This window comes from Camelus bactrianus, chromosome 8 (genome assembly GCF_048773025.1).
Source record: "Camelus bactrianus isolate YW-2024 breed Bactrian camel chromosome 8, ASM4877302v1, whole genome shotgun sequence".
Lineage (NCBI taxonomy): Eukaryota > Metazoa > Chordata > Mammalia > Artiodactyla > Camelidae > Camelus > Camelus bactrianus.
In genome coordinates this window covers 23,136,769-23,149,692 of record NC_133546.1, presented here as the reverse complement: position 1 = coordinate 23,149,692, position 12,924 = coordinate 23,136,769, and the positions used below count along the sequence as shown (strand labels likewise).

General features: G+C 44.8%; 1 protein-coding gene and 1 pseudogene across 1 annotated transcript; both read left to right on the top strand.

The window, feature by feature from the left end:
- On the top strand, positions 1-233 carry LOC123619760 (ATP synthase F(0) complex subunit k, mitochondrial pseudogene; annotated as a pseudogene).
- A 4,888-nt stretch (positions 234-5,121) lies between these two features.
- Positions 5,122-11,373, top strand: HEBP2 (heme binding protein 2). Its single transcript, XM_010965639.3, has 4 exons — positions 5,122-5,542; positions 6,105-6,240; positions 6,943-7,123; positions 10,825-11,373. Exons 1-4 carry the CDS (start codon positions 5,441-5,443, stop codon positions 11,021-11,023), a joined length of 618 nt encoding a protein of 205 aa, XP_010963941.2. The 5' UTR covers positions 5,122-5,440; the 3' UTR covers positions 11,024-11,373.
- Positions 11,374-12,924: the final 1,551 nt, after the last annotated feature.

Sequence of the window (12,924 nt, the reverse complement as noted above, 5' to 3'; positions counted from 1 at the left end):
ATGGTAGGTCCAGAAACTAATGCCCAATTCCAGTTCACTGGTATTAAAAAAATTTCACCTTTTATACTCTCACAAGTAAAATGAACCATGTACTGGCCACATACAGAGGCGTTGCTATGATTGTCCTGTACTTCAAGTGCAAGTCCAAAAGAATTCCAGCTATAAAAGCAACATTAATGGATTCCAACCTGTCTCTACCTCATCCGTTAAGTTCTCATGCCTGGAAAAGCTAATGTCAACTCATCAAAAAATATTCAATTTGTACAATAAATATGAACCTGGAAAAAAACCCCCCATATTCCTAAAACATTAAATAAACAAATACATAAAAAACAATCTAAAGCAAAAATTTATAGAATGTATTTAAATATGAATTTATATTACTATAAAACCTATATTTATATAAATATAAATATAAGAATATAGAATAAATATATATATAAATAATATAATATGCAAATAATCTTTCTTAAGTGTAAATATAAGCCAGTGATCCACAAAGTCAACCCCAGGGGTAAGTAAGGAAGAATGGGTGTGAGACCCTAAAACAGGTTAGGGGACTGGGAAGTCCATCTAAATAAATGTCCTTCAAAGCATGATCTATGCAGTAGTCCTGGCTTACAAACTATTTGCTGCCAGTCTGAGTTAAGATAATTAAAGAAATTGACATAAATGTTTAGAAATATCATAGGAGTCTAACATTTTTACAAAGTCCATGCACATGATCAGTGGATTCATCTCACTGAGCATAGTATAGACCAGTTAAATAATTGTTGAACTTGTGGGTTAAGAAGCATGTAGTGAGCTAAACCAAGTCATGGGCAGGAGAATCACATATTGGTTTATGATGAACCAGAATTTTTTTTTTTAAGGGAGAGGGTCCCCCATCACAGATAGTTTGAGAAGCACTGATCTAGAAGGTGAGAAGTCCCAGGCATTACTGTTCAACTTTTCCTCGATCTTGGAGTCAATTCTTAATCTGCCACTGAGCCCTCCCATGTTTGGAACTCATCATGAACATTCAGACCCAGACAAACTCAGGTGTAGAACTGCCTGGGGTGACCAGTACTCGCGGCCCACAGACATGCTGAGAACTGACTGGTTCGCAGGTATATGCTCACGACTAGGGCAAAGTGGCTCCTCTTCTCAGAAGTGGGAGCATTGAACACCTCTGTTCTAAAAAAGTCATTAGGGTGTTGAGTCCAATTCCTATCAATTCTTTAGTCTGTCCTAATCAATAAATAATGTAATAATTTAAGACAACAGCAAAAGTCCCATACACAAGAGTTAAAGGGACCATCTTAACTATCCCAAGTTTTTAGGAAATGGTCCTTCAAGTGATATATTAGAAGCATTTCCCCTTAGCCACATCAAGGATTTAGTTTAAGAGGTTTTTGAGAATGTGAGCTACCTAGTTGTGGTGTATTTGGTTATCTACTTTTACTTCAAAGCGTAAACCTTTTAAAATCAGTGTGGATATCCCTGTCTGCTTTTATAAACACTCGCCACAGTCTCAGAAGTTCTATCAGCCCCATATTGATTAGAATTGATGTTTTAATTTTTAAAAACATTCCCAGCTTTAGACTTTAGCTTTCTTATCATCAGCCCCACATTCAATAAACGAATCTTCTTTTTCTGTGGCCCATGAGAAGGGTAGGTCACAGGTGCTTCTAAAAACACTTAATCACTATCCATGTGTCTGACAGATTCTGACTGGCATTCATTCAACATTTATCAAGCAATTATATGTCAGGCACTGAGCCAAGTGCTTAGTGTAAATGGGGCTTCATAGGTTGTTTTGTGTCTAAATAATGGATGAGTATTAAAATTCTCACCAAAAACCAAAGGAGAAACCAGGCAAAAGAAAAGATTACATTTTCTGTTAGAAAACCCAGTTGCTACCCATTTTATACTTATCATATGTGAGATAGTGGTAACTATAAAAAGACCAATATTTAATTACATCGTGAGTACAAGAGTGACCTCAGAGTAAATGACCTGATGTATGTAAATGACTATAAAATATGTGAAGACTGAGACCAAATTTTATACATTACTGAAGCCCACCAACACCTACTGCAGCACTATATGTAGATGATTTATCAGTAACTCTTCCAGTTATTATTCCTGAAAAAAAAATCACCTCAATTGAGTGGCACAAAAAAACAACTATTTTATTACATGTACAGATTCTGTGGTACTGAAGAGACAGCTTATGTCTATCCCGTGACCTCTGGGGCCTCAGCTTGGAAGCATTGAGGATATCTAGAGGTGACTCAGTGGCAGTGGGCTGGAGTCGTCTGAGCCCCTTGTCACTCACATACGTGGTGGTTCATGCCAAGCTGTCTTTGGAACATGGTATATTACTTAACGGTCATGAACTCATTTGGAAGAACAGGGAGTCTCTAGTGAAAATCTGACATGAAATGAGGACTAATGGTCCCCAAAAAGGAGGTGGCACTAAGTAAAACGGGTTGGACAATACTGGTGCATCTGGTCCCTGCTGCCTAAAGCCCCAGGAACAAACTGGCCTTGGAGTAACCACATCTTTGCTGCTGCCTGGGTGACACCCAGCATCTAGCTTTCCCAGTATTTTAAACTACATCCCCAGTACATGTCTCATTAGAAAGTGAATTTTTTGTGAAATAAAGATTTATGTCTCATTTGTAAAAAAGAAAAAAAAAAGGGGGTTTCCCCTCAGAAAGCATTGATACTGTAAAAGGTATGCTACAGATGAAAAGAACAACTGATTTCTTAAACAACAATGTAAATTATTTCCTTTTCCTCTTTTAAAAAAAACCTTTCTGTAAGGTAAAATTGTATTCTCAACTTTGCAAAGTTACCTAAGCAACAGATCACATCTCTTACATAAGTTAAAATAAACAGGCTATTTAAAAAAAATAAGTCAAAATTCATTATTTAGCTTTCACTAAATAATTCAAACTTAATTCAGCATAATAATAGATTTTCTATAAACACTAGAAAGTGTCATGTATCCGCAGGCCACTGCACACCTGTTTGGGCTGGGAAGGGGAAGGACAAGAGAAGGCATCAATTGCTTTAAAAGCACTAGGCCCATACAACAGGGTATCATTCAGCAATAAAAAGGAATGAAGTACTGATATGTGCTACAACATGGATGAATCCTGAAAACATTACACTGAGCGAAAGAATCCAGTTATCAAAGGTCACGTATTACATAGCTCCATTTATACGAAATGTCCAGAACTGGCAAACGAATAGAGACAGAAGGCAGATTAGTGGTCATGAGGGGCTGGGAGGTTGAGAGTGCCTGCTAAATTGTGCAGGGCTTCTGGAGTGATGGAATGTCCTTAGATGCTGATGATCGTTGTATAACAGGGAACATATAAAAATCACTGAATTGTATACTTTAAAACAGTGACTTTTGTGTGAATTATATATCAGAATAAAAGTTGTTAAAGCACTAGGCACACCCACTCGGATGGCTACAGTAAAAAGGTCAGATAGTAACAAGTGCTGGTGAGGATGTGGAGGAACAGAATGCTGAGACCCCACTGGTGAAAATCTAAAATAGTGCAACCACTTGAAAAAAAGTCTGGCAGTTCCTCAAAAAGTTAAATATAGAGTTATCATGTGACCCAGCAATTCCACTCCTATGTATTTACCCAAGAGAAATAAAAACATACATCCATACAGAAGCCTATACACAAATGTTTATAGCAGCATTACTGTTTATGATAGCCAAAAGTTTGAAACAACTCAAATGTCCATTGACTGATGAATTAATAAACAAAGTATTTACTCAACTGAATATTTTTCAGCCATTAAAAGACATGAAGTACTGATACAGGCCACAGTGTGGATGAACCTTGAAAACATCTGCTAAATGAAAGTAGCTAGTCATAAAGGACCATATTTTATACACTAAGGTCTACATATTTGTATCCCCCCAAATTCATATGTTGAAACCCTGATGTGATGGCATTAAAGAGGTGTGGCCTTTGGGAGGCAATTAGGTCATGAGGGCAGACCCCTCATGAATGGGATTAGTGCCCTTATAAAAGAGACTAGGGAAAGCTCCCTTGCCCCTTCCACCAAGTGAGAGTACCATAAGCAGTCTGCCACCAGGCAGAAGCCCTCCTCTCACCTTGCTGGCTGGCACCCTGACCTCAGACTTCCAGCCTCCAAAACTGTAAGAAATAAATTTCCGTTGTTTACAAGCTGCCCAGTCTGTGGTATATTGTTACAGCAGCCCCAGTGTACTAAGACACTGTACGATCCCATTTATAGCAAATGTCCAGAATAGGCAAACCTATAGAGACAAAGAGCAGATTAGTAGTTGCCTAGGACTGGGGGATGGGGAATTGGAGAGTGATGGCCAGGAGGTTTCAGTGCGGTTTCTTTTTTGGTGGCGGAGGGGGGATGATGACAATGTTCTAAACTTCACTGGTGTGATGGTTGCACAGCTGTGAATATATGTTAAAAACTGTCGCATGGTATGCTTTAAATGGGTGAATTGTATGATATGTGAATTATATTTCGATAAATCTCTTTAAAAAATGAAGAATAAATCTAACTGAAAACATTTAAAACCAGTAGGTCTGGCCACTCACTGTTACCACTCTCTCCCACTGCACCTTCCCAGCCAGTAAGGGCTGGTGCGATGACTCAGGTTTGGGGCTCATTTCGGTTCCCTGAACTGTCGAGAAACCAGGATAGTTCACGACTTTCTCCAGGGATGACTGTACCCCACCAACTTCCTCCCCTTAGGGTCCCTGACCGCAGTTTGGGATTGAAGCCGCCCTCTAGGCATGAATGCAGCCCCTCGCCCCTGGCTGGGTCCTGGGACCAGCCCCTGCATGGAGCACTCGGCCCACAGGGCTGTGGACAGGGTCAGATTCGGCAGGATAGTGCACCCCACCCCGGCCCCGCCCCGCCCTCCTGCCTTTCACTCAAGGCACCCACGAGGGCGGGCCGCGGTCACGTCCCTCCCCTGGAGTAGACCTGTCAGCAGAACCGGCTCCCCGCACGGGTGGGGCCGCGGGAGAGGTACCCGGACCGGTTACACCAGAAACCCCAGCAGCCAGTTGTTCGGTCCCCCTCCGCCCCTGGCTACTACGGTAGACGTCTCTGTGTGCCTGTTTATTAAGGGCAGGGGCAGGAGAGACCCCTAAAGAAAGCCGGCTCAAACGGGCCCTGCCGACCTGTCTCCAGGGGATACCCGCAGGGGAGCTGGCGGCCGGAGCTGCCCAGGTCGGGATCGCAGTCGCAGCGCCCCCTCCCGGCCCGGGCCGGGCGGTGTCCCGCGAACTTGGGGTTCCACTGCGGGGAGCGGGGCCGCACGTCCGCGGGGCGGGGACTCGGGGACACGCAGGCTGGGCGGCCCCGAGTGGCCCGGGCTCAGCCTCCTTCCCGGCGCAACTCGCCAGGCTCTTTCCCCGGAGCGTCGGTGCCGCCCATGGCCGACGTGCTGGAGCCGGACCCCGGGGCAGCCGAGGCCTCGGAGGCCCCTGCCGTGGAGACGCCGGGCTGGGAGGTCCCGGAGAACGCGGGCCCCCAGGTAGGCGCCGCACCGGGGCGCGGAGGGTGCGGGCTGAGGGGGTGGGGAGCGCGGAGCTGTCTTCGGGCTGATTTGCAATGAGGCCGAAGAGTCCCATAGATCGAGGTAAAAAATACAATTTTTAAAAATGCTCCGAGTCCCTGGCCGCATTGCTGCACAAACGGGACAGTTCGACCGGTGAGCTATAACCCCAGGTCTTGGCCACGTCTCAGTTTCTTTTCGGGGGGTGGGGGGGATCGATCACGTCCCAAAACAGTCCCGGCAGAGGAGGCTGAACAGTTGCTTGCTTTTAGCCCGAATTGAACCAACTCCCCCCATCCCTGCATGTGGGACGGAGGCCGCCGGCGTCTCTAATCCCAAGACCAGAGTGGCGCGGGAAGGGCCCTGCCCGGCGCGCGCCCTGCCCGGCGCTAAGAAACCAGAACCTCAGGCCCGACCCCAGGGGTACGCAAACCCTGGACAGGCCTTCCCAGGAGAACCCGACACAAGGCACCTGTACTGTTGCTTCTCACGTTATGCCTCCTTAGAATTGTTTCCCCAAGTTTTCCCTGTTCCATCCTAGCCCGGAAGTTATGAGATCCGACATTATGGACCAGCCAAGTGGGTCAGCACTTCGGTTGAGTCTATGGACTGGGATTCAGCCATCCAGACTGGCTTTACAAGGCTGAACAGCTACATTGAAGGCAAAAACGAGAAAGGTGAAGGCAATTTACCTTGTAATTATATATACTGTGTTGTGCTTGAAACCTCTGGCTTACTGAGTTTTCGCTTACTGAAGAAATACATTTTAGAATAGAAAAATAACCAGATCGTCAAAGACTTACTGTTTGAAGACGAGGACACAGCTCAAGACCCTTAGCAGCGTCTAGAGGAGGGTTAAGTACTGGGTAGTGCTTTTCAGCCTCTCGTCTCTGTGATTCTGCTGGATGAAGTGGGCCTCTGTGTAACCAGCATTAAGGGCTTTTCATGGCTAAGGCTTTAAGCTCATTTGCTGACTAGTGAGGTAAGAGACATCAGGAGGCAGGAAGGGCCAAAGAACACAAGATCCAGTCTCAAGATCTATCTTCTGGTCTGGCTCTGATGCTGCTTATATTTTAACAGGTCACCTGGCCAATCGGATGTCAATTTCTGAATTGTAAAAATAATGAACTGGACTATGGAATTTATTAATGAGACTTATGAATAGCACAGAAAGTGTTTAATGTGGGCAGTGGAGAATTGCCATTTTGCCCTTAATTTTTTTAAGATGAAAATTATCTTAAAGGTACATATTTATGTTGAGTAAATCAGGAAACTCAAATCAAAAAAATAATAGATTAAGTTTTTAAATGTAGTCATAAATACATTAAATCTGCTTCCATGGTCTCCTTTGCATTTAAATATATATTTTTACGGCACAGAGATGAAAATAAAGATGACAGCTCCAGTGACAAGCTACGTGGAGCCCGGTTCAGGTCCTTTTAGTGAGTCTACCATTACCATTTCCCTGTATATCCCCTCTGAACAGCAATCTGATCCGCCCAGACCTTCAGAGTCAGATGTCTTCATTGAAGACAGAGCTGAAATGACGGTGTTTGTACGGTAAGTGGCAGATAATTTATAGCCCTGCTGACTGCTGGTTTTACTTGCCGGCCCTCACAGTTTAGCTTCTATGCAATTTAGCTTCCATAAAAACAGAGCTAATGCATTTTCTGGTGTTTTCCTAGTAGCTTAGTTTTACTTGTTACTAAGTGTCTGTTTCAAGGAATAACTAATTCATTCAATGAGAAGTTTCTGCATGCCTGCCACAAATAAGATGCAACATAAAATTATACCCTACCCAACCCCCTAAAAACCGTGAGACTCCCCCTACCTGTTATCTAGTTAAATCTGGAGAAAAAATACCTTAAAATTGTGAATGGTACCCTCCTCCCAACTTCTAGGTTCTGCTAACCCCTCACTTTTCCCTTTACTCTGCCAGCCCACAGGATGGTGGCTGCTTCCTGCAGTGATTGCCTCTGTTGGTTTACTGGTTCCTTTTTAGTTTTTCAGATCTCCAATACTTGTTCAACTCATTCCTTATATTAAATTCTCTCAGTTGGTATTAAAAAAAAAAACAAAAAAAAACCTCGCACAGTACATGATAATAGTCTCGCACATTAGAGCCCCTTTAGTCCTCTCTTTCTCACCCTCTCTTCACCACCAACCTGTTATAAGACTCTCTACTGCCTCGACTCTCACTACTCGTCCAACCCCCGCAGCTTGGGACCGCCGCCCCGCGCCTGCGCTGTCTCCCTCCGCAGGGCCCTTGCCCTTGCCACTCTAGGGCAGTGCTTTCCCATGTGACCCCCGCAGCGGCCGAGTGCTGCGCAGTCTGTTCCCTTGAGCCTTGTTCATCCTCTGACTCTCAGCATGTCACTCTCCCGTCAGGCCCCTCCTCCCGCTGCTCTCCCTTCAGCGGCGCCTCATCGACTCCACACCCCGGGGAATAGCGGTTGATGCCCGCACTGACTCACCCTCGCGTCATAGCAGACCTGCTCTGGGCGATCTGTTCACAGCGCTGCAACTATCTGTGGCCAGTGACTCTCAAATTTTGTCTCCAACCCTGATTTCCCTGCTTGTTGGGGATGGGGGCGGGGACAGCGGATAAAACTCCACAGCTCTCAGAATGAGCCTTCCCCCAGTTCCCAAACTTTCTCTGGTCTTACAGAACCTGTCTCGGTAAAGGGCCTCATCAACCTGACAGCCTGCCCAGCAAGGACCTTCGCGGTCAGCAACATCAAACACACCCTTTCCTGACAGCCAGTCCCTGGGTCCGGCCCATTCCGCTCAGAAATGATGGTGATTCTGTTCCCTCCATCCCCACCGTTACCCTCACCTGGTGGGGCCGCACCTGTCATCTTTGCTAGCCCGGTGCCGGGCACAGTGCCTGACACTCACTAGATGCTCCGACGTTTATCGATCTCGTATCTTGACGTTCCCGCTTCAAGAGCCTCCCAGCTGTTCTCTCTGCCCACTGGTCTCCCCCTCTACCCCGCCCTCCACTCTGGAACCCCTGACCCTTCCTACAAGAATAGCACCAACCCCCACCCCCTTCAACCTGCTACTCCATTTACAAATCTCTGTTTGTTCCCCCTTGCTTCAGTGTGACATTCGGACTATTCACCTTGTACACGTGCCTTCAGAATGTGACCCAAACTGTCTCCCTGTGGACTGTGCTCTCCTGACCTCCCGCCCTCAATGTACAGCCCGCGTTCTTCTACACCTCTTTACCTTTGACCTCAGGCAGGTTACTCAGACTTCCCTTGCCAAAAATCTCATCTGTAAAATATGTGTGAACATAGTACCTACGTCTCTCATAGGGTTGCCATGAGGATCACATGAGTTAATTTATGCAAAATACTTGAACATGGTATTACTACCAGCTCTAGCCCCCTCTTTTTTCTCTTTCTGGAGAGCCCATTTTCATCCTTCAGGACTTAGATCCAATGGCACCATGTCTGTGATGCCTTCCTCGGTTTCACCAGTCAGCCAGCCACTCTGTCCTATTATTTAAATTCTAATGACCTATTTATAGGCTGTAACTTCCCCAGGAATATAGCAACATGTTACTCTGTCCACATCCTTCAGCTCCTAGCGTGCAGAGAGGGAGGCTCAACATGTTTGTATCCTGAAAAAAAGCCATGGAGAGATCATTGCAGAACAACATGTATTCAGAGGACAAAGATGATTTCTAAGTAGGAGGCTTAGTATTTGATTTCAGGGAAGAAGTGGGGTCTGAAACAGATTTCCTTTAGGCAGAACATACTAAGAGTTGGCTATTCCTTAAGGACATAAATAATAAATTTGGAAGCCAAAATGTTTCTTAACATGTGGTTCAGAATTATCATTATCAGTCAACATGATGAAAATTACAGAACGGTTTTGTCCACTTATCTTCAACGTTTTACTTTATATACATAGTACCCTATACTGATTCAACTGGGATTTAAAAGGCTCTGCATTCCAGGAATGATTCTAGATGTCTGGGAGACGTTGAATAGAAGAGGCATGATGGTTTGTACCTTTGGGAGCTTACATCTTCTCTGAAGAATGGTAGGAATGATCTTGTCCTTTGGCACATTGATAATAAATCTTGTGCTAAAGAAGGCATATTAGGAATGTTTCTGTTTCTGTTTTTCCTGTTCTTAATCTTCAAATTCATCATGTTTACATGTGAGCAACTCAGATAAGTCAGTGTGCTGTCATGATTTAATCTCGGGGTATTTTTGTTTATCTTCCTTAAAATCTATACTTAAACTTTTATTTTCCCACTTTTTATTTAAATCTTTTGACTATCTTTTCATCCCCAGCCTTGTAGTAACTTGCTAACTGGCTCCTTCTCTCTGCAAACTAGTTCCCATCTCTCTTCCTATATTTTTACTCAGAACTGATTGAGTTACTTTTCTGCTCAACATCCTTTAGAATAATCTCAAAAGGCCTTAGGATGATATATAAGGTTCTTCCATCCGGCTGTGACTCACCTTTCTGACCTCATTTATGCCTCACTGTGAAAATGCTTTGTATTTTTAGACTTCTGTTCTTTTCTTATCCCCCCAACCCCACTTTCTCTGTCCAGCAAAACCATCCTCTACTCCAGACCCAACTCAAAGACACACCTTACTCCCGATTTACTCATATCCTCAGTGTTCCCAAGCACTTTGCTTCTGCCTCTGTTAAAACTCTTCTCAGGCTGTCTAGAGAATATCCATCTCTTCCATTAGACTGTAAGTTCATAGGGCCAAAACTATGTTACATTCACCTGTAATACAGTGCCTATCCTTTCTCCAAGGAGAATAAGAAAAGGGGAAATATTCGATACAGAATGAAAAATCTGGAAGGGAGGCTGCTAAGGGAGTTTTCATGTGGTCCTCTGACCAAGAGCATCAGCATTATCCAGAGATTGTTAGAAATGAAGGCTCTCAGGCCCCAGCCCAGACCTCCTGAATCAGCATTTTAGCAAATTCCCAGGTGACTCGTGTGCACATTAGAGTTTGAGAAGCACAGAGTTAGAGCACGAGATGGTGGAAATTCCAAATCTACCCAACAGATGGGACGTACGCCTCCTCCTGGGTCCCCCCAGTGTGTGTGAGATCACACTAAGCCTGGGACCCAGAGGAAGGGAATGGTCAGTTCAGCTGTCAAGAGGGAGGAGCTTTGAAACGGCGCTCCTTCCAGGTTTCGTTGTATCAGCTCTTGTTTTTCTTCTTAGACAGACGTTCTGTATGAAACTCACTCATGGTCACTTACTTTCTCCTTTGTAGGTCTTTCGATGGATTCTCTAGTGGCCAAAAGAATCAAGAACAGCTCTTGACATTAGCAAGCATTTTGAGGGAAGAAGGAAAAGTTTTCGATGAGAAGGTTTACTACACTGCAGGCTACAACAGTCCTTTCAAATTGCTTGATAGAAATAATGAAGTATGGCTGATTCAGAAAAATGAACCCTCCAAAGAAAAGGAATGAGAAAATGAGAGGAAGGTTAATCGCAAAACTTCTGTTTAAGATAGACATCAACGTTACCTAGAAGCGAAATGTGTCTGGCATCTCTACCCGAGAGTACTGCTATGAATTAAGCTTATCTCCATTGTGCCTTTTTAATGCTTGAAGCTTTAGATACACAGATAACAGGGACAGTATTCTATAAACATGTAAGTCGGTCTTTATTTCTATGAGGCTCCAGGGAAACACATTACTTCCCGTTTCTTCACTGTATCACAATCATGTTGCCTTTTCTCTGCTTGGATTTGTGTCAGTTGGATGTTACCCACCTCAGGATATTATCAATAAAAATGTTAAAGATTTATCTCCCAATACCCAAGAGTGTTGACAATATTTCATGACAAGGAATACATTTATGAAGTTAGGGACTTCCTACTTTGTTTTGACACTCAAGAAAGACATTTTTTTCCCCAAAGAAATGTATACAAACAATCAACTTTAAAATTCACTTGAATTTTTAAAGTATTGTATGCAGTGTTTCTGTAGGTCATATAAAAATGATTAGTTATTCAAAGAGAGGGTTGCTGCAAAATCAAGGTGCTTGAAATGCTGACCCAATTGTATTGGAACGCACCTGTGCTGGAGAGGACAACATCACGATGGTGCCTGCAAGCCTGTCATGGGCAGGACCTGAGCTTTATTGTGGGCTCCTAGGGGATGGCGGTTGTAGGTACAGAGGAGAAAAGCAGGTTGGAGCTTAGTAACTTCCCAACAGGCAAAGCTGCCCACGAATGACACTACTTCCCTTTCCCATCATTGTGTGTGTTCAAGCAGGGACCACGTGATCACTTACATGGGAGATTTGAATATCCAGTGGATGAAAGGATGGGGCCAGATGATGCTCAAGGTCCTTTTAGTCCTGACGTTATATGGTATCTATTAAAATTAATCTCCCTAACCTGGACACAACAGACCAACATACCTACAGTTAGTGGTTTCCATAGCTCACATGGATGGGTTGCCTTCTGGGTGCACCCTTCTGAGCATTTCACCTGAATTCCCACATTCAACCCTCAGAACAACGCTCTGTGCCACCTTGTGTCATCTCCATCTTACAGAGTTTACATTCTAGAGAGTAAGAGGGTGCAAACACCAATGAAACAGGGCAATGAGGTAGACTGCGGCTGGGCAGAGTGTGGTGGACGTCACATCACATGGGGGGTCAGGCAAGTCCTCCCTGAGGAAGAGACATTTGAGACCTGAGTGCTGAGAAGGAGCCACTCAGATGACAGCCTGGGGGTGGGGGAAGCATTCTGAGCAGGGGTGACAGCGTCAAAGGAAGAGGCCACCTTCATTATCGAGAACAAAGCTGCATGGACTGTTTGCTGAGCCAGGAGAGCTGCGCTTGCAGGACACAGTCTCTCTGGACAAAGAGAACTGCTGACCTTACACAGGGTTTAAGGAAGCACCAGGTTCAAGGATTAGCGGACTTTCAGGGTCACTTAGAAACTGATGGCGCTTTAGTTGAGGAGGTGAGGTTACCAGAGCAAGGCTGCTGCTGATGAGCATGATTTAGACGCCTGGTTTGGAGGCGAGGTTACTGAAGCGAAGTGGTCACGAATCACTTCTGGCACTTATTTGTGATTGTGGCCAAAGAATGGTCATATCTTTTCTGGGCTTTGGAGTCGTGGCAGGCAAGCATGGAGGCGTGCCACTCAGATCCACCTTCACGAGAGGACCGCTGCCCAGCTGTGAGGGGTGGAGGTAGCTGAAGTCTGCAGCTGGTACTTTCTGCAGGATCCACTGCAGACTTCGAGATGAAGACACACTATTCTCAGAGGGTCCCTAGGTTACGACAGAGGGAGGCAGTGGGAGTGGACAGTGTGCTTTGTTTTGGCATCTGCAAGCCAAAGACTGAGCAAGGT